The sequence below is a fragment of the Ambystoma mexicanum genome, chromosome 8, assembly GCF_040938575.1.
Source record: "Ambystoma mexicanum isolate Mex_15411 chromosome 8, UKY_AmexF1_1, whole genome shotgun sequence".
Classification (NCBI taxonomy): domain Eukaryota; kingdom Metazoa; phylum Chordata; class Amphibia; order Caudata; family Ambystomatidae; genus Ambystoma; species Ambystoma mexicanum.
The window spans coordinates 1,651,144,444-1,651,170,056 of NC_090929.1; the positions used below are offsets into that span (position 1 = coordinate 1,651,144,444).

The 25,613-nt window shown below is 50.1% G+C and overlaps 1 protein-coding gene across 3 annotated transcripts in view; it reads right to left on the reverse strand.

Moving 5' to 3' along the window:
- ENO4 (enolase 4) overlaps window positions 1–25,613 on the reverse strand; it is a 418,823-nt gene that overhangs the window by 329,098 nt on the left and 64,112 nt on the right. For all 3 annotated transcript variants that reach the window (XM_069611917.1, XM_069611918.1, XM_069611916.1), the window contains exon 3: window positions 22,468–22,658. In XM_069611917.1, coding sequence (XP_069468018.1) covers window positions 22,468–22,658 — 191 coding nt within the window. The remainder of the gene's footprint in view (window positions 1–22,467; window positions 22,659–25,613) is intronic.

Consider the following 25,613-nt stretch of genomic DNA (forward strand, 5'->3'; position numbering starts at 1 on the left):
GACCCATAAAAAATTACTATGGCCTGACTTCCCGGTGCCACCGTCCCAAGTCCGGCGGCTGGGAAATCAGGTGCCGGTAATTTCGTTAAACCCCAGACTCCACGGGAATGAGGACACAGAAGCACCTGCACCATTGTTAACGGTGCCGGTGCTTCCGTGACAGGTCTGCCTAACGTGGCTGCTGTGCCTGGCAGGGTCAGACCTGTCGGGCACGGCAGCCCCACCAGGCAGACCTGTAATATGCCGGTCCGGAAACAACAGTGCCTGTAAGCTTACCAGCACCGTTGTTTCCGGACCGGCATGGTCAGAATGAGCCCCATTGTTTCTTTTTTAAGTCACTATAACTTCATTAAGAAATTATTTCAGTTAAGGACCGAACCATAATCAAAATAATTTCTTTATGATGGCTGAGTGGCTTCAAAAACAAACAATTTCTTTTTGAAGGCATAGGGTTCCCCACCCCCCCACCCCCACCCCATGACATGGAGGCCTCCAGCCTAGGGTCTTCCATGTCATGGGGTACGGGGGCCCTCAGACTTCAAAAAGAAAGTTTCTTTTTATGTCACTCTGCCTTCATAAAGAAATTATTTCTGTTACAGAAATGTTCTTTATGAATGCAGAGTGAATTTCAAAAGAAACTTTTTTTTTTTAGAAAAAAATATTTTTTTTTTTTTTTTTTTTTTTTTTTTTTACTGGGGCCCCCTCCCAGCCATGTGCTGGCACCGCGGGGGCTGCGGGGGCCCCTGTTACGCCAGTGCTACATTAGTATTCCAGACTTACAATCTCCTCGTTACAATCTGTGATTGCAGATGTTCTTAACCTCCTGTCTATAACTCTGTTTTTGGGTGTTGAGAGGTAGGACGTGTAAACAACAGAAACAGCCCTACTGTTCCCCCACTCATTACCTCCAGTAACTGGCAGGAAATTGTGACAGATTGTGACCAGGAGGACCACAATGTTAGCTAAAGCCTGCTAATGGCCAAAGAAGGAATCGGGACTATGGTGATGGGTCTGGTCCTGCTGCCTTAGCAGTGGTGTTATTACTTCTGGTAGAGGTTAGTTAGGAGATCATGAGAAACCTGGAGATGGGGCCTCATGGTCGCGAAGGAGCGCAGTTGTGCGCAGGAGAATTCATCGCTCACAATAGGAATGGGTGAGTACAATGACAGGGGAGCCACGGATGATCTGATCGAAGCAGTGGCATGCTAATGTGAAGAGTAACTGACCTGACTGAAGAGTCATGTTCCATACAACTCTAAAAAGGGAGATTGCTTTATTGGCATTCATTCTGAGAATTTGCAGCAGGCTATTTGCTGTGCAGGAGGCAAGAGCGGAACAATGGCAAGGTCCCTGCACCTGCCTTCGCGACCGTCACTTGCTGATGCATCGTTCCCATTTGTGGGCCATATAAAGTTCTGTACTTAGAGGCCCCCTTGCCTTGCAACATGGACTCCCCTTTTCTGTGCAGCTAGTCTGTCCTTCATCATAATGCCCTCCTGGAATGTGTTCTGCCTGCAGTCCATGGCCAATCCACAGAAAGGAGTCTATGTGATGATATCTATTTTGTACATTACAACATCAGTCCCATTCGGGATTTGATTGCTGCTCAGCCTGCACACATTGGTTCAGTAGGCAACTAACTTGCTACACCTGTTGACTGTAGTAGAAGTCCTTATCCGTATACATTCATTAATCAACAGTGCTCCATCCAGTTCCTTTGGGGCCGGACAAGAAAGGAAAAAACATGGATACAATTATTAATAGTAATGCAGTTAGTTAAACTTGGACTTTTTCACAGGAGTCACTAACTCAACTCAGTGACTGTTACAATGGCATTCTTTTCTTTACTGATTATTCGGTCCCTTTATAGACCTTAAATCATTTTTGCATTGAATTATCTCTTTACCCCGTTGTCTTTCTACTTGCCTTATATTCAACATAACGGTAGTAAAACATATGCATCCTGTACAGACCCAAAGCATAAGTAGGTCGGTGATCGGATGGTCCTGCAGCTAGTCTAGCATTAGCCCAACAGACAAGGGCGCAAGAGTTCGGCTCCCACTCTGTCCCGCTCCCGCACTCTGTCGTCGCTGTTTTGGCCCATGAGGGATACCGTACTGAGGACTACCTGGAGCCATACCCCCTATTCCTTTTCAGCCGCGGCCCTGTTCCGCTAGAGTGAAGCCTGCGGGACAAGGGCACAGGTGTTGGGCTCCCGCAAGGTGTTAGGTGCCTGCGGGAGGAGTGTTCCTGGTACCTGTGCCTGCCCTCAGTAGCATATCATTCAACAACAGCAAGGAACGTGGGCACTGCGTTGTGTTGAGAATAAGTGATAGGGAGGGGCACCTGAACTGTCTGAATCTGCTTCTCGTCCTCATCTCTTTATTCCATTCTACCATGTTAGTCACGGCTGCAATGAAGTGCATGGCTGCCCCAACCCCCCCCAATCTTTTCCTCAACCCCCGCAAACTTCTCCTGTCTTTAAACAACTGTAAGAAGGATAATACCACCTTTATTATCAGATGCTGACTCGAAAATACACCCCCTTAGTCTCATCAAGCTTACCGGTGACACCTACCAGTTGATAAAAGAAATAAATAATTTCCTGGGGAGTACTCTTGACGTTATGGGCTGTAAAACTACTGACCTACACAAAGAGGTTCTTCCCAACATAGGAGGGCTTGACCCATACAAGGCTACTTCGGAGATCCACAAGCCACCCATATCTACGCTTCCCGCCCCAGTGCTTGGTACCGCTGGTATTGCTGTAGACCGACATTCTCCTACAGATCCTAGCTTTGATGGAACAGATGGCCTAAACTTGATAACTTTTAACCCGGATGGTGTAACAGTCTGTCCATCTAAGTCTGTAGCGCAGCCCCACCTTGAAAATGCTGCAGGAGGCATACGATTTGCAATCCAAGTTCAACTCAACTACATCATTTTCACCAGCACCAGGCAAGCTCAAGGTCCACACAGATGAGGAGCAGGCAAACAAAAAACAGGTGCAGGCCAAATGTGTTGAAAAAGGTCACCAGCAGATGGTTAGTCCTGCCTACTCAATACCCTCCTTCCAGTTACTTCCCACCCCAGCCCCTCCGTGACCTAAGCTAATGAGGTCCCTTCAACTGACTGCAAGTGCAATTTAGTTTTGAGAGGACTGGCAGACATAAAGAGATTGCTTGGGCACATCCTGGTGAATTACTGGGGGGGTGGAGCCATGGGGGTGTGCCAACACAGTGCAGTTGTTACCCCAGGGGCTCCTGAACCAGCTCCTGTGAAACCACATAGCAGCCAACCTGTGGTCCTAAACTTGAATGACTCCCTTGGTACAAGCATTCCCCTGCCCGGAAAGGGCCGCCCGATGCAAGTTGAGAATACCACCAGTCCTTCCCCAACGGGCAACACAGGAACTCCGCCAGGTAGATCAGGGTCTGAGTAACTCGCCCCGGGGTGAGAGAGAAGTTCGATGGGCAGTGTCTGTAGCCTCACCTTTGTCCCAAGGACCTTCAGCCTCAGTGATCTACGATCTCACCAACGCCAAGCCCAGAACTGTGAATATACGAGAGGTCCACGTGAGGGGGGTGGGGGTGGGGGTCAGATATTTTGCACAGAGTCCCTAAAGGTGCTCACGAGCAGCATGAAACAAGGGATTCCCTGATGAGCAAATGCACACACTGGCTCCGCTCAGTATGTAAGTGTCACTCCCTCATTGGAGAGGATATCATAAGTTGTACAAGGAACCATCATAATGGAGGGTGTTCCCTTGACACCATCTGCATTGAACTGAGGGACTCAAATGGTGGCAAACGGAATATTGAGAATGGTTAGAAGACGGTGTTTGCCATTTCCTAACAAGATCGAAATGAGTACCATTCCCCATCCTAATAATGCCTACTCCTATGAACCAAGGCCCGAGCTCTCCTTTCTCTCTGGGGCTAATGCAATTCCATTTGGGAAAATATCTGGGCGGTGTAACAAAGGAAGCAGGGTTGCTGCTCACACAGCCAATTGATTGGTCCTCTATGGAAGCCCTGTCACCTGACTAGGCTTTGGAGCTGTTACCGTTACTGACAAAGTTGTCTCATAATCTGGGAATTCGGCTTACATTCCGAAGCCAATACAAATGTATATGAGTGCTTTGTGTGTAATTTTTTGTACTTTGATCGGCTTATGGCCAAATAAAGTTATGTTGATTGATAGATTGATTGTGTTTAAAACATGGAGATAGCAGAGAACAACACATTGTGGTGGGATCCCTCATATGAGGAGGTTCTTCTTATTAATTCTCTTTAGTCCTTTCTCCATCTATTTATGTTTGCTAGCCATAGTCAGGGCCAGCTGAGAGTATTCTTTCTCATGGATAGTTTTGCTCTTATTCTCCCAGCTGGCCCACGCTGGGGCTAGCGGTTATTCTCTCTCACATAACTAATCTAACTTGCTCCTCTCTATTGGACAATGTCTCTCCCTCCTAGTGCCATGTTAAAATGTCACAGAATGTCAACATCCAGAAGACAGTTCAGACCAGTATGTTTGACGCTTTTCAGCAGCACGCGCATTGCCTTGTGAAGTGTTGGATCCACAACCTCCCAAAAAACATCCTCAGTGGTCAATTCATTCTCCCTCTCGTGCTCCCTCTCGTGCTCCCTCTCGTGCTATATTGGGGACAGAAAGGACTACACCGCCCGACATAAAGTTCTCCGATTGCAGTCTTTTAGTGTCTCAGTGCTGTGATGAATCCAGTGGAGTCATCACTGACTCTCCTTCAATGATTTCCTCCCATGTGGCCTCGGGACAGCAGCAGCTACCTGAACCGGACCTTGGGGCAGCTATATGAGTGAGCATCACATGAGAGGAGACAACCACCGGGGGGAGGTGGTGGCTCCATTGGATGAGATGCTGTATTTGCCCCAATACCCCGAGGAAGATCCTATAATACCCAAGCCCTTGGGTCATTTAACAGTTCCACCCAATAGTAAAAGTCAGAATAACTTTCCTCCGAATCATGTTAGTCAAACTCCCATTTATGACTCAACCATGCACAACTCAAACATAGCTGGTTTTGATGTACCTTTTCATGAGATTTTGAACATAATCCAAGAAATCCAAGATCATCTATGGACTTCATCTCCCATAAGTCCTCAAGTACTGAGACGAAGAGAAGGAGGAAGGAGTTCATGCAGATCAAGGAAAGCCTGAAGTGCAGGTTAGTTGTTTTACTAGACCTAAAGTATGCGGGACATTTAAAAATGGCTGAGGCAGTGCAAGCGAGGATCGTGCAGGAGAAAGCATTGAGCAAGAGGACGTCCAATTCCTTGTGGCGGCTCGCGAATGCAAGGAACACATACCGGCGTGGCAAGAAAGGAGGAGAGGAGCAGCAGGCATACCTGAAGGACCACGGAAGCACTGGGAACCACAGCAGAGCTCCTGGAGGTGCAGTCGTGCCAAGAAACCACAGTCTCCGGTCCAGGTCACAGAGTAAAGCTGGCAAGGGATGGCCGAGCTGCAGGAAACACTGGGGGAATGTCGACAATGTGTAGGAAGCCAACCCAGCGAAGAAAGGCACGCCAAGAGTTGTAGATGCCATAAACGACCAATGAGTCCGTCCAAAGATGTTGGGGACCCCGGGGATACCGACCTGCGTGTAACCACATGACTGAACGGTATGAGATTGTGAACACAGACAATACTCAAAAGTGTTTGAATGCAGACAAAAGCCAATACTGTTTCAAATATCCAATAAGCCGAATATTTGAATGCCAACGAGACAAAGTGCAGGAACAAACCACAAGTAAGACTAGGTGCATGAGATGCAGGGGAAAACTAAAACAAGTGTTGCCATAGGCAAATAGATCAGTGATATAGTGAAAAGAACAGTGAAGCAAATCGAAAGTCCTGGAGGGCAAGAATACCAGGCACTTGAAATTGTGTGTTAGTTTGGGGGGAGGGGGGGGGGGCTTTCCCGCTAGGCCAGTGACTTTTTGAATGGCTGGTATATCTGAGGCAGGCTGACGCGTCCAGTGGCCATGTAAAGTCAGAGTGGTTGGGTTAATGCCAGGACTGGCATTTAGGGAAATGGGGCAGATGTCCTGATTGATGGTCCTTGTAGATGGCTGGGGGCACAGTTCATCTTGGCTTACGGGGACCTGGGCATGCTCTGGTACTCCAGTATATCTGGATTGACCATTTGGGAAATATAGATTATTTTAACAAGTTGGATGGCCTTTAGGGCGGGTAGGGTCATGAATTGCCTATAATGAAATGTGGAAACATATTCAATAACACAATACTTTTGGAAAACCCATATTGCTGAGGAGGTATGTGATAGGCCTAAACGAAAATGTGCACACTGCAAAGTAAAGCAGCTTCAGAGCACTATCACTGTTAGGCGAGCCTGGAATTATAGTCACGATGGATCATAGGCTAATCGAATAAGGTGCGTTTTAAACCAACAGATTTTTGCAAAGTAGAAAAGTGATCCAGGGAGAATAGCCTATGAAATCAATGGGCCGACCCTCAAAGTGCCCAGGGGCCTGGCATGTCAGCAATGAGAGTTCACTCTCATTATGTAGTTTGGGTCGACGCTATGAATGTGCTTGTGTGCCAGTCAGAGTCTTGAAGTAAATTCTGTGTTTTACTTGCACCCAATGCAAAGCAGGTGCGTGGCATGTCAGGAATGAGGGCTCACTCTGATGTCATAGTTGGGGGCGACGCCACGAATGTGTTTGTGTGCCAGGCATAGAGTCCTGAAGTCAATGCAGTGTTTCACTTGCACCCAATGCAGGCTCTTTGCAAATAAAACAAAAAAAAACATCATAAAAGACAGGCTGCATAAGTGAGACCACGAGCCTCATTCGAGTATGGCGGAAACCATGCCATTGCCGCCAGACTCGTAAAATGTTACCGGCGCCCGACTTCCTGGGTGCCACCGGAAAATTACAACTCCGGCAGCCTGGGAAGTCAAGTGCCGGTAAAATGTAAGTCCCGGCTAATACCTCAATATATACAGGACAATCTGCTCGACTTTGATGCAAAACCGCGACGGCGGGACAGAGATATTACCACAACTCCGGCCCCCAGTGACTCCGGGAGCCATGAGCCGCTTCCTTGTTCCACGCACCAGTGACTTCACACCGCGGGCTGCGGCCAGTATCGAGCCGCGAGGTGGGCAGAGCCTTAACGCTTGGGGTCATGGACACCCCCCATCCAACCTTGCCCTTGGTTCATGCGGCTACCGGCACCCTTCACCGACGTGGACTAAAGACTACGCACTGCCTGGTGCCCTGTGGCTCCTGCCGGTGACTGCAGAGGGGGAGACGCTGGGTAGACAGCTGCCAGAGCATCTGAGTGGTGGAGTCCCACGTCGGCTCACCCGTGCTGGGGGCTTTCTCTGTGCCCCGTGGTCAGAGACACCGGACCGCGCTACCACGCGGGGATACGACATCTCTCTGGGCTAACTCCTGCGGCCTGGCCCGCTGCAGCACGCGGCACTGCCTCGACCACTGGCTCTGCGGGGAGGTGGCCCCAGGCACAAGCAGGGCAGACTGGGCGGTCGGGGGGGTGCACAGGGCCTTCCCGCCCTCCGCCTCCTGCCCCCATCTGGAGGTCCACTTGCTGGTGCCGAGGCCCCGTTGTTCGGATACAACCGGGTAAGGAGAACATCAGCCCCGGCCCACCATTGCTGAACACCTGATCCCCTGAACGGGTTGAGTGTGACGCCGGGTGAGGGTGTCCTAGCACCGGCATCTGCGACACCCCGTCATTCTTGGTGGACATATAATATAAAGAAGAATATGTCCTTCAGTACACTTGAACATTTCCCAGGAGAATATCCCCACTGCCTGCAGCCGTACGGCTATCTCTGATGATCTTTCTGCCATGCCCTCCCCTCTGATCATATAAGTGAGTCCTGGCATGGGCAACACACAACAACCCCACGAGGCTGGATATGTGGGAGACAATGATCCATTTGTTGTGAAGCTGGTGAGTTTGACACGATTACCTGTTCCCCAATATAGTGTAGCACGACTGCCTCACAACTACATAACTGGGAGCTCTACAAAAACCGGGAGAGCCCCGGGAACAGAATAAGACTAGGCCCAGACTTGCCCCAGAGCAGAACCACGAAAACAACCTGAAGCAGGGAAGAAGGGGTCAGTAAACGCCAATTGGTGACCTGAGTGGTCACACAAGGGAATTTACTCCAGATCTAATCCCAGACCAGCCGACCACGGTGACACCAGGGGACACCCGAACAGACCAACAACACCGGGCAATAAAAATCCCATAATACCCAACCACACAGAATACTGCTGGGAAACCCAATCGGACGGAACCACCCTCAGCAGAAACCCACGAGAACAAGTGTCAGGAGGCCCACATGGAGTCTCAACGGTGAGAGAACCTGATGCCCGGGAACAAAGGGAAAACCACCCACCAGAGAACCAAAACACCGGTGAAAAATCAAAGTCGTCTGCTAAAAAGCTGCTGGAACACATCACAACAGAGTGCCCCCCAGGACTCCCTGAATAAGGGAGAACTAACGACGCCCAACAACTCCACGCCCCAGGACGACATGGTCATAAATAAGCAAGAGCTACTTGACTGTCTAAAGGACATGGAAACCAGGATAACAAACATGCTCCAGACCCAACTAGAAACGATGAAAGAAGAGCTGAAGACATCCCTGAAAGAGGTTCAACAAGAAATAGACAAACTCGGAGGCAGAGTAGACACACTTGAAAATGGTCTCTCACAAATGGCAGGGGAGGCAAAGCAATACAATGGCTTACTAGACCAAGTTGCCAGGGCCACAAATAATCTTGGGATCCAAACCGAAGATTTGGAAAATCGTTCACGAAGATCCAGCATCCGGGTCAAGGGCCTCCTAGAAACGATCCAGTATAAAGACCTACGAGACACCATGCAGCAATGCTTCGCAGCATCCTGAACGACTCCCCCCCCCCCCCAGAGAGATTCGAATTTGACAGAATTCACCAAGTAGGCCCCAAAAGGAGCAAGCCAGGAGTGAGACCTAGAGATGTTCTCATTGCCATGGTCTCTTATAGTCAGAAGGAAGACATCTTGAGAGCCGCACGTACCCACAAAGAACTAACGATCAATGGAGGGTGAATCCAACTGTACCAAGACCTAGCGTTTGTCACCCTACATAAGAGGAAGCTTATGCAACCGATCACAAAAGCGCTACAAGCCAAACAAATCGCATATAGATGGACATTCCCCTTTGGACTAGCCCTCTCCTGGAAAGAGAAACAAAGGAGGATCAGTACGTGCAAGGAAGGCCTCTCATTACTACAAATTGAGGGAGAAAAAAACCAAACCGAAACTAGCCCACAAAATAGTGCACCTAGCAGCCAAAACAACCAATGGGAATGGTCATCCGAAAAGAAAAGAAGGACTAACAGAGAAAAGAAACTTGCAGGCACCTTCAAATATCACGAGCGAGACACCCTGAAGAAGACACTAAACAAAGAAGCGACTGGAAGAGAAACTGAGGAAACACCTGACCACAGCAGGTGGGCCACTTCAAAATAGCCCAAACAAGCATGGAGGAAAGGAAAAAAAGGTGTATATTGGAACCAAACCGGTAAAAGATACATTCCCGACATAGAGAAGAATGGGGGGAGGAGGGACAAACCACAATGGGTGTGGGTTGGGAGGGGAAACTCAAATCCCCTGCACGGAACACCCCAGTGAAGGGGAGAGGGAGGGGAGGAGGGAAATTTGGCCAAACAGAGACTGAGATGCATAAAGAGGGGATCCGGGTCCGGAAGAAAAGGCCCACCACCCAAAAATCGAAGAAACAACAATCAACAAAGCGGAAGGGGGAGATAATTCCCCAAAGACACACTAGAAGACAGAAGCAACGAACATATCCCATACAACAATGGCAGATACGCTGATCGTCTCACTAAATGAACAAGGGCTGAACTCCCCCGGGAAACGCTGAGCGATTCTCAACAGGCTCGAGAAGTTGCCTGCAATGGTAGCGATTCTGCAAGAAACCCACCTCTTGAAAGCTGATGAAAAAAGGATGCGCAACAAGGCCTTTCCACAACAATACTTCGCCTCTAGCGACTCGAAATCAAAAGGGGTCGCAATACTGCTGGCTAAAGAATTGAACTTTTGAAAGCAACAAATGATTAGCGATACAGAAGGGAGACACCTGGGAATCAAGGGAAAGATTAAGGGGAAGACCTACACAATCCTGGCGATATACGCACCTAACGACAGACAAGATCGATACATCACAGATCTCCTACTGAAATTAGGGAGCTGGTGCGAAGGCCAGACAATCATAGGAGGGAATTTCAACTGCGTAATGGACCCTAGCCACGACAAAACTCTGTCCCCTACGGTAGCCGACCAGAGAAACAGACAGGCATTGGCAAAGTTCCTCAGAGACCTAGAAGTAATCGAGACCTGGCACTTCTTCCAAGGAGACACAAGAGAATACACTTACTCTTCTGCAGTACACAGAGGGTACTCCAGGATAGACATGATCCTGGTCTCAGCAACTCTAATCCCCCAAGTGACGAAGGTGGAAATCGGGGCACAATACATTACAGATCATGCCCCAGTACTAGTCAACCTGGAAATAGACAGAGAAAAAAAACCAAACAACGCCCGCCGTGGAGACTCAACGACCTGATCCTGTGCGACATGGCGCTTACAGCACACATGGAAGAAACTATAAACGCTCATTTCAGAGAGAACGACAACGGCGAGGTTGATTGGAAAACAGTCTGGGATGCGGGGAAGGCCGTAATCAGGGGAGAATTCATGGCCCAGGCAGCGGTATACTGTAGGGAGCGAGCTATACCAACCCGGAAGATGGATCTCTAAAAGATGCAGAGAAGAACCACAAATCCCGACAAACACAGAAATCGTGGCGAGAGCTAAAGAAAGTCCATGCCCAACTGGAAGCTCACACCACTGACACGGTAACGCAGACGTTGCTTAACACCAAGCAATAATATTATGTCCATGAAGGAAAGACAAATAAATTCTTAGCGGCCAAATTAAACAAACAGAAAACCCGGAATTATATAGTTGGCCTAAGAAATGAAAAAGAAGATGTGATCAAAAAAGAGGACGAAAAACTGGAGACAATGGTCCGATTGCACGAAGAACTCCTACAGGGAGCAAACCTAAATGCAACAGACCAGAAATCCTATCTACAAACTACTCATCTACCCCAAATCTCGGACAAGGACAGAAGAAATCCTGGGGAGACAATTCACAGCCCAAGAAATCAATGAAGCTATCTCTTCATTACCAAGGAACAAGGCCCCGGGCCCGGGCAGCTTCGGAAATGCGTACTACAAAACATTTTGAACGCGACTACTGGGCCCCCTCACCTGACTCTTCAACACAATCAGAGACACCGGATCAGATCCTTAATCCTGACTCTGAAACCAAACAAGGATCCCACCGAATGCTCAAGTTACAGCCCGATAGCGGTCCTAAACACGGACGCAAAACTATATGCAAAGATACTAGCAAATAGGCTATCGCAGATCCTCCCAGACATCATTCACGAGGATCAAGCAGGGTTTGTCAGGGGAAGACACACCCAAGATAACGTCAGAAGAGCCATAGATGTAATCGAAAGAGGGAGACGCAAAAATCAGAAATTTGCATTAGCGGCCCTAGACGCTACACATGTTTTCGACAGCTTAGACTGGGAATACCTGCAGATGGTCCTGGAGAAATTCGGGTGCGGGACACAATTCAGCAAGATGATCCTGGCAAACTTTCAACGTCCATCTACATCATTCCTGATAAATGGCCGCAACTCAAAACATGTGGATATACGGAGAGGTACGCGCCAGGGCTGCCCCCTAAGCCCACCAACCATTTGCAATGTCTATGGAACCACTAGCAGCGCGATACAGGGACTACCCCGATATAAAAGGAGTACAAATTAAGGAGACCCTGCAGAAAATAGCATTATATGCCGATGATGTGATGCTCCATATTGGAGATACTACGAATACATTACGAGGGCTGTAGCGACACTGGAAGAATTTGCCACCATATCCGGGTTTACAATCAACTACAATAAATCAAAAGCACTGAACATAACGGAGGACACAAATACAATAAACAGCATTAAGCAGAGATTCCCCCTGAAATGGGAGAAAAACACTCTAGTATACTTGGGAGTACACCTGGCAAAGAAATTTGAGGACCTATGCAGGGTAGACATCCCCCCTCTTTGGAAACAACTAAAAGCGGACCTGCTGAGATGGGATAACCAGTAACTATCGTGGTTTGCCAGAATAGCAGCAGTAAAAATGACTCTTCTCCCCCGCCTACTATATGTGACCAGTTCAATACCCGCCGAGATCCCGCCACAGTTAATCAGAGAACTTCAAAACACAGTATATAGCTTCATATGGGTGAAAAAGAGACCCAGAATACAGAGAAGCATACTGACCCATCCCCTGATTCTGGGAGGCCTGGGGGTCCGAGACCTGGGCAGATACATCATGGCAGTACACTTGGCCCCCATACTCCAGTGGGCTAAACCAGCCGACACCAAAGGATGGAGAGACAGAACAAGCATCCACACAGATCCCGATAACAGCGCTCCTGGCACTGAACCCCAAGGCCTGCGAAGCCGAAGGAAAATTACTAGGAGCCACTAAAACAGCCCTGAGTAACTGGGACAGAGCCATGCAAATGAAAAAGATCAAATGAGGGCTGGGCCCATTATCCCCAAAAGCACATAACATCGACTTCACCCTAGGCTTGAAGAAGACATTTTGGGAGGGATGGAAGGGCGCAGACACCCTGACACTGCAGGACATGTACCAAAACGGTAACCCAATCCCTTTCTTAGAATGCAAAAAGAAATTTGATCTGGGGGAAAACGAAAGGTTCAGATACATGCAAGTACGACATTGGATCTCCCACCCATCAGTGAAAAGGGCGGGAACAAGAGCCTCAACAGGCATGGAACTAACAATGCAAGAGGGGGAACCAAAGAGGGGAATATCAAGAATCTACAGACTGCTTGATGGGGCACAACCAATGGACAACCTAATATATGAAGAGAACTGGGATAAAGATGTCGGAGAGTCGAAAACGGAAAGAAAGTGGGACCAGATATGGACAGGAGCCCATAGATCCTTCAAATGTACAGCAATTAAAGAAGCTGCATATAAATTATGCTAAGGATGGTATATGTCCCACCACAGATTACACAAAATAAACTCAGAGTATCCCCCAAACTGCTGGAGACAATGTGGAGGGAGAGGAGATCTATTCCACATGTGGTGGTCATGCCCCAAGGCAATTTCCTATTGGAAGGAGATACTGGGACACATGAAAGACATTACTGGCAGAGACTTACCACTCTCACCTAAGGTGATCCTGTTGGGAGTGGAGGCAGAGGGATTATACGCAGCATCGGGACACATGGCAACCCTAATAACACACTTATTATCAGCAGCACAAATGACATTGGTACAACAGTGGAAAACGCTAGAGGGCCCGACGACACCATTGTGGTGGGTGAAAATATGGGGAGTAATGGCAATGGAGAAGGTAACTGCCATAAGAACAGGGACATACCAGCGATACCTGTCCATATGGTCTCCTTTTAGAGACTTTGTCGGAGACAAGGAAGCCCGTTTCTATAAACCACGGACCCTCATAAATATATCGATCACCTGACAATCCAGAACAGGGAGAGAGAGAGAGAGAGGGAGAGAGAGAGAGGGAGAGAGAGAGAGAGAGAGAGAGAGACAGCACGACGAGAAAACCAGAAGGAGACAGCAAAGGACTCAAGAACCCAGTAAGAATGGCCAAGGGGGTGGGTTTTGGGGGATGAAAAACCAAGGGGGGGGGCAAAATTAAACAAAAAAGGGGAAAACCCCAGAGATTCAGGACAATATACGATATAGCAACAAGAGTAAATAGGGATATGTTGTAATAAATGTTCTCCAGCATGGGGTCTGGCATGGAGTCACATGCTCATGAATATTCCCCGTCGTCAGGCCGGGAATCCTCGGTATAGAAAAAATCAGTATCAGTTTCGTTTCTGATCTGTCTTTCTCAGTAGTAACCAATCACTGGTCTCTGGGTCATACTGCCCCCAGCCAATGACTGCCCTCTCCCTAAGCCCCGCCCCTGGCAGCCATCCTCAGATTTTTACTGCACGTTCAAGTGTTGGGAGTCCTCGTGCTGTAGCTCTCGAGCTTTTGCTGCGTTTTCGTGCTTTTTTCAGGAGATTTTCTCATTTTTTCAGTTAAATAGAGCCTCAAGCTCCACCGTTTTTACATCCGACCAAGGGGATCCGTTTCGGAGTTTCTACGCCCCTCAAGGGTGAAGATTTCGTCGAGTTACGCTTTTGGAGGATTCCAGAAGTTCCAAGACCTACCCGGACATGGCCCAGGAGAAAGGGAGCTTGACGCCCGGGAAGCTGTTCAGGACCTGCCCTTGATGCCAGCTTCAGAACGTTTTCAAGGAGGACGAGCATTCTTTATGCCTCTACTGTCTCCATGAGGACAAGACGCACAAGGAAAAGGACTGCGCGTTTTGTGGGAACATGTCGGAGCGGACCATGAAGGATCGCCACCTCCGTCTTGCCAACTGGCTGGAAGGTAAGAGCCCGCCAGGCGAGAAGAAGAAAAAGAAGTCCGAGCGGTCTTCTAAGTCCTGTGAAGGTGCCCCGGCGACGGGGGCCCAACAAAAGGCTAAGCACCGCGAGTCCGCGGGCACCGGGAGCGCCGAACAGTCAGGCTCCTTGGCTGCCAGGCAGGGCGCATCCTCCCCAGCGCCATCAACCACGAGCCAACGCTCTGGTAAGAGTAAGTCCGAGAACCCGGCGAAGTTTCTGGAGAGGCCCCGGTCGATCTCGAAGATTCCGGCAGAGGGGGAGCGAAGCTCGGACCCTCCCCCCAAGGTGAAGGCCCCAGGCATACAGAAGGTGACCTTGGCCTTAATTCACCCTGCTAGGACCTCGATTGAGGATGTCGCCACAGCCCTGGCTCAGCCTGTGGAGGCGCCCTCAGGTACCAGAGTCTCCCTGCCACCGCGAGGGAGTCGTCTTTCAGGCCCATCGAGAAGACCCCCACAAAGTCCTCGTTGGAAAGGATGGGGGAGGGGCTGGTGGCCCTCGTGGATACGGACACGACCTCTGAAGAGGAGCTCATCCAAGTCGTGGAGGAGGCCCAGCCCATCGGGAGGGATCCCAACGAGGGCGACGACGAGGGCGACGGTGTCGCAGACGAGGCATCTCAAGAGCCCTCGCTCCCGTCGTTTCCGGCGCCGCAGGACACCTCGGCGGCCATTTTGTCAGCCATCCAGTCCTTATGCTCGGAGATAAGGACTAGGTTGCCCCTTGTCCCGACGGAGGTACCTGAGCCAGACCTGACGGGGGAACCGGAGCCAGGACCTTCGGAGAGCCCACCACTTAAGAGGAGGAGGACGCATCCTAGGCCACCTATCCCGCCTCTGCGGCCTTCTCTGCCTTCCCCCCCGGTCCACTACCCACGAGGATGATACAGGCATGGACACGACTACGATGGATACGGATGACGATGGAGGCGACGACGGGAAGTGTCCCCCGTCGCCCCCTGCCCGGGCGTCCCCGCCCGACGAGATTGGATCGTTCCATGCTATGATTTCCAGGGCATCCGAGCTCTTCCAGCTCTGCCCCGAAGAAAAGAAGAAGGAAGGGTTCCTTTACCAAAGGCGCGAGGCTAAAAGGAAGACGGTCCTCGCCGTACCGCTTCTTGATGACATCTGGGATGAGGGGCTCGCCCTCCTCAAGAACCCTGCCACGGCTCCTGCGAAGAGGGACCGGTACGAGAAGAAGTGGCGGGTACCCGACGCTGCCCCCTTGTGCCTTAGGGCGCAACCTACCCCGGATTCGGTCATTTCGGCTGCGGCCAAGAAGAAAGCGGGGGGGGGGCATCGGCCTCGACTTCAACCTCCCCGCCGGATGGCGAGGGTAGGAAGCTGGATGCGATGGGACGACGGGTCATCTCATCTGCAGCGACGACCATCAAGGCGGCCAACGCCCTGGCCATCGTAGCCCGCTACGACAGGGAGTTGTGGTTCAAGATCGCCCCTCTGTTGGACTTCCTTCCAGACGCCAAGAGGGCCGAGGCCTTGGAAATCTTACAAGAAGGTGAGATTGCCTCGGACCACGCCATTACGGTGGGTATGGACATCGCCGACACCGGTTTCCGTCAGTTGGGCAACAGCGTTTGCCTGAGACGACGAGGATGGCTCAAGGCGACGGATTTCCGCAAGGACGTACAGACCAAGGTTTTGGACATGCCTTTCGATGGGAATAACCTTTTTGGCAAGGCGGTTGATGAGTCCCTTCAGGCGATCAAGACGGACACGGAGACGGCCCGTGCACTGGGTGTGCTCCAACGTCTACGGCCGTCCTTTCGGAGCTCCGGAGGCAGACAGGGTGCCTCCAAGGGAGCCGGCAGCAGCTCCTCTACATACCGTCAAGCGGCAAGACCTTCGTCGCAGGAGGCCTACAGGGGACGCGGCAAGTCAGGTGGATCCCGCCGTTGTCGCCAAGGTGGTCAAGGAAGCAAAGCGGTCTCCAAGCAAGATTGAACCGACCGTCGGGCCCCCCCCCGAAGCACCCCGGTGGGAGGCCAGCTGGCGAAGTTCGTCAGCGTGTGGGATTCCATCTCCAACGACCGTTGGGTGCTGGACGCCCTGGCCCTGGGGCACGCCCTCGAGTTCCAGAAGAGGTGCCCCCGCATTCCTCCCGTGGCCAGGAAGGAAAATCACGTCCCTCAACTGCTGTTGGAAGTAAGGGCGATGCTCAGGAAAGGTGCCATCGAGCTCGTCCCGAAGAGGCTTCGGGGCTCCGGAGTTTACTCAAGATACTTCCTCGTAAAGAAGAAGACAGGAGGATGGCGTACCATCCTGGACCTGCGACGACTAAACAAATACATCAAGGCACAGAAGTTCCGGATGGTCACCCTCCAGCATGTGCTGGGACAGCTGGAGGAGGGCGATTTCCTGTCATCGTTGGACTTGGAGGATGCTTACTTCCACATCCCTATTCTAAAGAGACACCGAAAGTTCCTCAGGTTTGTGGTCAAAGGGCGGCACTACCAGTTCAAAACCCTCCCGTTCGGATTAAAATCGGCGCCCAGGGTGTTCACCAAGTGCCTAGCACCAGTGGCGGCGCGGCTGCACCTGCAGGGGATCCACGTCTACCCCTACCTGGACGACTGGCTCATACGGGCAAAGACAAGGGAGCTCGCCGTGGAACACACTGCGAAGACCGTCCAGCTGCTCACAGACCTGGGGTTATCCATCAACCTTCCAAAATCCCACCTGGTCCCGTCGCAAGTCGCCCTGTTTCTGGGAGCACAGCTCGACACAGTGGCGCAGCGGGCCTCACCGTCGGAGGAAAGGATAAAGACCATCCTAGGAAAGGTGCAACGTCTGCTGGACACGGACGTGGCCAGAGTGAGGTCTATCAAGTCCCTCCTCGGAATGATGTCCTCCTGCATTTATCTGGTGCGCCACTGCAGACTTCGGATGCGGCCCTTGCAAGAATTCCTCGACGCCCAGTGGATCCAGACGATGGGCAGCTTCGAGGACAGGATCCCGCTGGACGAAGCGTTCCGTCAGGCGATACGATGGTGGGGAGTCCGCTCTCATCTGACGGCGGGAACAGGTTTCCTAGCCCCGGCCCACCAGGTGACGGCGACGACGGATGCCTCCCTGGAAGGTTGGGGAGCGCACACCAGGGGTCTCCACGCGAGAGGCCTTTGGCTCCCGGAGTAGAAGACTCTCCACATCAACTTCTTGGAGCTCCGTGCAGTGTTCTGGGCCCTCAGGTCCTTCCTTCCGTCCCTCAAGGGCAAGGTGGTGAGGATCTTCACCGACAACACCACCACGATGTTTTACATTTGGAAGCAGGGCGGAACCAGATCCCCTGCCCTATCCAAGGAAGCCCAGGATCTGTGGCATTGGGCCATCGCCCAAGGGATGTTTCTGGTACCATTTCATCTGGCGGGGATAAAAAAACACCATCGCCGACTCACTCAGCAGAGAGCTGCGCTCGTGCCACGAGTGGGAACTGCGCCAGGATCAAGTGGACCGACTCTTCCGACGATGGGGCAAACCCCAGATCGATTTCTTCGCGACGGCGGCGAACTCCAAGTGCCGGAGGTTCGCCAGCAGGTTTCCCCAACCGAGGAGCATGGGCAATGCTTTCTCGTTTCCCTGGGACGGCCTGTTCCTTTATGCATTCCCGCCGTTGCCATTTCTACTCCGGCTCATCAACCAGCTCAAGAGGTCCCGGTGCAGGATGATCCTCGTCGCACCGGCGTGGCCGAGGCAGATCTGGTTCCCGGACCTTCTGGACTTGTCAGCGTCCACACCAGTCAAGCTGCCGACGGACGCGGATCTTCTCTCCAGAGAAGGAGGCGCCATTCTTCATCACGAACCAGAGTCGCTGAACTTGCAGGCCTGGCTCCTGCAGCACTAGAGTTTGGAGGATACGACATCCCGGCCGACTGCAGAGAGGTTCTCACAAAGGCCAGGGCATCCTCAACTCTCAAGTGCTACAGACACAAATGGAAGAGGTTCTCTGTCTGGTGCTGTGCCAGAAGATTAACCCTCTGTGGATTACGGCCCCTCAAGTATTGCCGTACCTATTGTCCTTGGCCAAGGCTGGCCTATCTCACGCTTCCATCAAGGTACATCTGGCTGTCGTCTCACGTTACACCAGGACTACAGGACGGGCGTCCTTGTGGTCTCATTGACTGGTGAAGGAATTTATGAAAGGACTGTTCCGATCATTCCTGCCGGTGAAGGCCCCTGCCCCGGCGTGGGAGCTCAACGTGGTGCTGACTAGGCTCATGGGGGCCCCATTCGAGCCTATGCATTCAGTGCCGTTGAAGTTTCTGTCGTGGAAGACCGCTTTCCTCGTGGCCATCACGGCTGCACGACGAATGGGAGAGATCCAGACCCTGTCTTGCAATCCTCCATACTTGACTTTTCACGACACGAGGGTGGTGCTGAGGACGCACCCCTCCTTCATGCCCAAGGTGCCGTCGGACTTCCACCTCAACGAGCCCTTGGTGTTGCCAGTTTTTTTCCCTTCGCCTTCGTTGCCGGCTGAGAGGACTCTGCACTCGCTGGATGTAGCTAGAGCGCTGAAGTTCTACGTGGACTGCACGAAGAGTTTTCGGAAGACATCACAGCTGTTTGTGAACTTTGGACCTGTGAATCAAGAGAATGCTCTCTCGAAGACTTCCATTTCCAGATGGCTCTCCGGCTGCATCATGCACTGTCACCGGTTGGCAAACTGACCGTTGCCAGGCCGTCCGAGGGCCCATTCGACCAGAGCGATCGCTGCTACTAGGCCGTTCCTGTCTGGTGTGCCCCTGCTCGACATCTGCAGGGCTGCTACGTGGAGGTCGACGCACACCTTCACGAGATTCTACTGCGTCGACCGGGATTCTAGGGAGGAGTCCAGAGTCGGCTAGGCAGTGCTGCGCAACCTGTTCGCCTAAGGTGAGCCTGATGAGGAGGTAAGAGTTGCTTAATGTTGAGTTGCTGTATTGCTTGATATTGAGCCTTTTGCCACCTCCCGTGGTTGTGCATTTGTATACTGCTATGTATTCTTATATTCATGAGCATGTGAATCCATGCCAAACCCCATGCTGGAGAAGGAACAAGTTACTTACCTGTAACTGTTGTTCTCCAGCATGGGTCTGGCATGGATTCACATGCGAACCCTCCCGCCTGCCCCTCTGCGGCTCTTCACTTGGTCATACTGCCACTTCATGTGCTACCAAATCTGAGGATGGCTGCCAGGGGCGGGGCTTAGGGAGAGGGCAGTCATTGGCTGGGGGCAGTATGACCCAGAGACCAGTGATTGGTTACTACTAAGAAAGACAGATCAGAAACGAAACTGATACTGATTTTTTCTATACCGAGGATTCCCGGCCCGACGACGGGGAATATTCATGAGCATGTGAATCCATGCCAGACCCATGCTGGAGAACAACAGTTACAGGTAAGTAACTTGTTCCTTATGTTGCACTTAATAGGTTTGGAATACGGTATTGCCGAAGGGAAAATAAATCTGTTTAAAAAGAGAATAATGGAAAAGAAAGGGGCGGGGAATTAATGGTTTAATTGTTATACTCAACAACTTACTTAAGAAAGAAATTAACACTGACTGTAAGAAGAATGCTTAAAATACTACACTGGTTTTCTTATGCATGCTTGTAACCTATGCTCTTGAGAAGAAAATAGAAAATAAAGTTTGTAAAAAAAATAAATGTAAGTCCCCATTCCCATAGAGTCACATATTGGAGTGGGGACACAGAAGTGCTGGTACCGTTGCCGACGGGTTTCCACCTGTACATTCTGCTGCATAGTCCCCTTTTCCTGTTCCATAAAAGTGGTGCATTCTCATATGACTAATAGACTACCACAAGACACCCGCCTGCAGGACTGCTCCCATCTCTGCAATGTTTCCTTATCTCTGCATTAAGTCCATGATCATGGAGGAGGGAGAATGAGGAAGAAAGAGGGACGACGACTGTCGGTAACCTGGCATCTCTGTCAGTAGAATATTGTCGGTTCGCCTCTGAGAACTGCTTGTATCATTGGTCTTTTTCTACAACTTTACTTGTAAATGGTGCTAACCACATAGAACCGGAAAAACACCATTTCCACTCCTCATTTCAAAAGATTTTCACCAGGGAGAGAACAACCGCGGACCCTTTTTTCTGGGTCAGACTCACTCGCTCATGCTTGGCTGGAAGGTACATTTATGCCTCACCACTTTAAAAGTTCACCAGCCGCCACTGCTAGTAAGCCCCCAGTATGAGTTTAAAAGGGGTCAGTTTCCTGCCTCAAGGGACCCAGCAACATCAGTCCCAGCCTCTCAGTTCTGAAATTATGCTGAAATGGATTGAAGGGACTGTCCTTTATACATTTCTGCTCAGCTCGTCTCCCAAAGTAACTGGCACTCTATGTGTCCAGTGAGAGCTCAGGCTTGTGTGAGGTTGGCATCATGGAAGGAGACACAGACAACAGGTTCAAAGCGGACCAATAGTATTTTATCAAAGAAAAGGTCAGGATGGAGTAAGGCCTAACTTGAAGAATATCTTACACATCTCTCCACTGTGACAAACACAATTAGAAACCGATACAAGAGAGTGAAGCACAAATCAGAGATCAGTGAGTGGCTTGAATAAATCTACAGAATCAAAGTTTGAACCCTGAGCTTCAGCTTTCCTTGTTCTAGTGATGATCTGACACTACACTCAAGAAAACCTTGAGGGCTTAACTAATCTTGATCTTACGGAGAAGAGTAGAGTGCCTTCCAGTACATCAGAGGTACAACGAAGTCAGGCCAATCGCGTGTATTGGCTATGTCAGAAGCAGCCAGTGCCCAAGAGACTCATAATCTCAACTTATAAAGAAACTTTTATCTGGGCCAACAAACGTAAGTAGAACACAGCATTTTACTTCCAAATGTCCTCTTTTGTGTTTGTAGACTTCCTCAATTCATCTAAATGTTCATGATGTCTTGAATTTAGCAAGATCAGCATGATGCGTTGCCTGTCATCAATTTACACCACCCTTGCATTCATTTTTAATTCTTACACAGCCTGGTTAAATTGCTTGAAATCATTGTGCACAAGGTCCTGAACGCCTGTACTATTTCTTTAGAGTCTCTCCTTGTACCAAAAAAAGTGCCTGCAAGATGAAAATGTCCCATGTGCTTTAGAGTTGTGGACCTCAAGACCAATTAATTAAATATGCCAATAACTAGTAAATGTGTTCTCAGCAGCCTATGAAAGGTCACAGCCTTGGAGCAGGCCAACTAATAAAATTTCCACACACTCAAGAAAATTACAATTAACAGGGTATTACGGTCACGCTCTAATCTTGATACAACAGAAACATTCTTTATTGCCCGCTACAGATCCCAAAACAGTCCTTGGCCCTCATTATGAGGTTGCCGGTAGGCCGACGGTAATCCCGACGGTCTAACGGCAACCTTGGCTTACCATTTCTGCCACTCGATATCCCCGTAATACCGAGATATTACGAGCGGCAGTGGAATGGTAAGTTCCCATTCCTGTTAATAGTCATGCCAGTAATTTGTCTGCCGTTAGGGGCCTGAGCTACTGGCAGGCCAGGCCTGCCATAGTTCACGGGTTCACAGCCCCTACTGGCAGACTCAGAGGGAGCCGGTCCAGAATAAATGATGCCAGTGTTACTGCCACGCCTCACTACTAATGAGTGCTATTGAGTCACTGCCTTGATGCTACTAAAAATGATACACAAAGAGCAAATCTAAAACAATAAGATCTGCAAAAACTGAATGCATTTACAATACTTCAAATGATTAGGATCCGCAACATTTCCCCAAAATGGTAACCACTTTAGGCCATCGGTAAGTACAGATTCCAAACCTACCTCAAAAGTCTGTCAATTTTCAGCTGCTCGGAAGGGAGGAGTCCACTGAGCAGTGTGTTCAATGTTTCATTGATCCATTCTTTTGCTTTTTCCACTGATGCACGGATTTCCTTCTCCTGGGCCTCGGTCACACTGGTCAAAGCAAGTTCTGCCAACTCCGAATGAGACGAGATAACAGAAGAACAAATGCTCTAGAAAACAAATTGCGGAGAAGGGTGACTTGCCACTGTTCCGCTTTCAAGGTCTTGAAACATAGCTGAGAACCAATGGCTTTCCTCACATTTAACCAATTGTGGGTACGGGTGTTTATGGCAGAAAAGCGGAAACATTGGGCTTCATTATTCCGCCCCAGTATGCTCTATGTGTTTGTCTCTTTATCGCCCTGATGCCTGTGGGCTACGGCGCGTCATAAATAAATGCATTAAATAAATGACATTACAAGTGCAGAAACTCAGGATAAACGCAGCAAACAAGTGGCAATCCTGTTACCGCCACATTTCTGTATCGCATACTCTGAATTTTGGTGGTAAAGTGGGTGATTTGAAGCAGGGAATGTTGATATTGTTTCTGAGGCTCAGAAGATCAGCAACTATTATGTGTTATTTATGATATTGGGGCAATAGTAAGCATTTTGAATGTATTCCCGTTTATGATGGGGGTTCAGTAAAACCTCCTCAAAATAGAAGTTAATATATGTGCCACTCACTATACGGGCGGCTGAATTCTGCAAAGGCTGAAGTCGTTGACTAACAATCAGGAGCACCAGCGTGTGTAGAATCATGGTAGTCCAACTTGTGACCAATAATAGCTGTGGCAAGAGTTGGGCAGTGTTCAGATGAAAGTAGGGGTCTCAGTTGTCTGAGAACTGTGGTAAGTCAGAGATGGACAAGAGAACAAGTTTAAACACAACTTTTATTTGAAATGAAAGAAAACCTTTCAGCCCTACCACTATGATGAGTTCACTGCTCTCTAAAACAAAAAAACAGGTGCTCGTCAGGACGTTGAAGAAATCAACTCAGTCCTCAGTCAAAACCTAACCTATCTGAACATCTGGCCTGCCACTATGAAACGAAAGAAAGACATTCTAAGTTTTACTTAGATTAGGGTTGCTCTCCTCCTCGGTTCACTCTGTGGTGGCTGGTTTTCTGACCCCGACCAAAGAGTTTGCAAAAAGTCTCTTCCGGCTCCTGGTTTGGTACTCCTGATGAATAAACAAAAAAGTTCTTTACCATTAAGTCTCTTCCAGCTCTTGCCCTAGTGGTTCAGATGAACAAACAACAACAAAAATGTCTCTGAATGTTGTTTGGCACAACGCGTTCCTATGATTTGTAGCCATTGGTATTTAGAAAACACCACTCTCTTCTTGTTCCTGTTCGGATATTCCTGCTCGCAGCCTGAGGAGGCCAAGTGATTGCCTAACTTGTGTTCTGGCTTTGGTCACAGTTTCTCTCAACGCCTCCTGGATTCCTCTGATTATTATCCCCGGGTGGGCTATGGGCCTTCTTTAGTCCGCTCTGGTTGTGGTTTCTCTGGGGATTTCTCTTACCCACTCTTGGGGTCTTCAGATTATCAGCCCCTGCGGGCTATGGGGTTGTCTCACCACCCTCCACTAGCCAATAGTGCAGCACTGAATACTGTTGCTCCAGCGGCGGTGCTGTGTTGTGGGGGCGGTCTCTTTGGGGTGCGCAGACCCGTGACCTCGTCCTGGCTCTGGACGGCACAGTCGGCTACTTCGCCTCAGTTTTTTCCTCCTGGGCTGGATGATTAGGATTCCGGTATGGCTTACATCGCTGAAAGTGTCTTCCTCTCCTGGCAGACCCGGACTCAGCGGGATCTTTGCCATCGCTGGAGAGGCAGCGCTCTTCAAGCTGCTTCGGGTCCCTGTGGGCCATGCTCTGTTTATGGCTCTCCCAATCAGCTTCTCCTGATGGGACGGACATTCTCATTTACGGGGCAGTGCAAGACGGCATGTCTTGCACCTTAGCTGGTCTTCCGTTCTCTTGATGACTCAGTGTGTTTTATAACCCCTTTGGAGTGGAAGAAGAGATGGCATGGTTCCAGGTTTTACAATGAGACTGCAACAGATGTATGTCAGAGACCAAGCCATCCACCCTAAAAGGGGTCCTGCACATGGCTACCCTGCTCAGTTCCCATGTACCCAACGAATGCTTGGGACTGTGCAGGGAGGAGAGGGGAGGGGAGGGGATAGGGAATCTCTACTTCAGCATTCCTTGTCCCCGGAGGGGGGATGGGTACCGCAATGGGATCCCGTTTACCCTGGCGCCTAAGGATGGTATTGCGTAGTGGGCACACCTCCCTAGTCTCAAAGGGGGTGGCTCACATTTGGGGATACGACACAGAAGCATAAGGTCAACATAAGTAGAACTCAGCCCATAATTAGCAAGTGCAGTTATAGAGAGGATGGCATCTAAACAATTACCAAGAAATATTATCGTGAGCTAGTCTTAATTTGAGAGTGCGCGAGTGTGAGAAACCTGAAGGTGTCTCACCGCTAGTTCCCAGGGATCTGTCATCCAGGTGGCCAGGACACAGCCATCGCTTTTGGAACCAGTTCCTGGGGGTGAACCAGTGCAGGTGGATCACCTGGATGAGGGGTTTTGGGTAGTGGAAGTGGGGAACCGGATGGTGAGACACAGTATCGCCTTCCCTGTAACACCTTTTGCCCATCTACCTAGGAACCTAACCCCCCCCTCTCCTTTTCTGATACAAATACTTTCTCACGGACAGTACACCGTGAGCGACAACGGACTAACACCAGCGCTCTATACCTGACATGTCCCAATACCATGGTCAGGCAAAGTCAGGCAATTACTGATCCTTACAATCACCTGACTTCCATCACACTTCCCCACACAAATAAAAGGCTGAGCACGAAAGCATACTCTGAGCGAGGAAACGCACACGAGGAAACAGCAGTTCCAAGGTGGCAGTTTAATACAAGGAAAAATACGGCGAGACCAGAGAGGGATCCAGCATCACTTCCACTGCATGAGTCACTAGTCATGTCCCCTACCTTCGCAGTCTCTACATACGAGAGAGGCAGAGAGGAACAGTGATTTAGGGAGGAGCAATACTCCTCGTCTCCACTACACTTCATCTCCATACATACTGCAACCAGTAGGCCT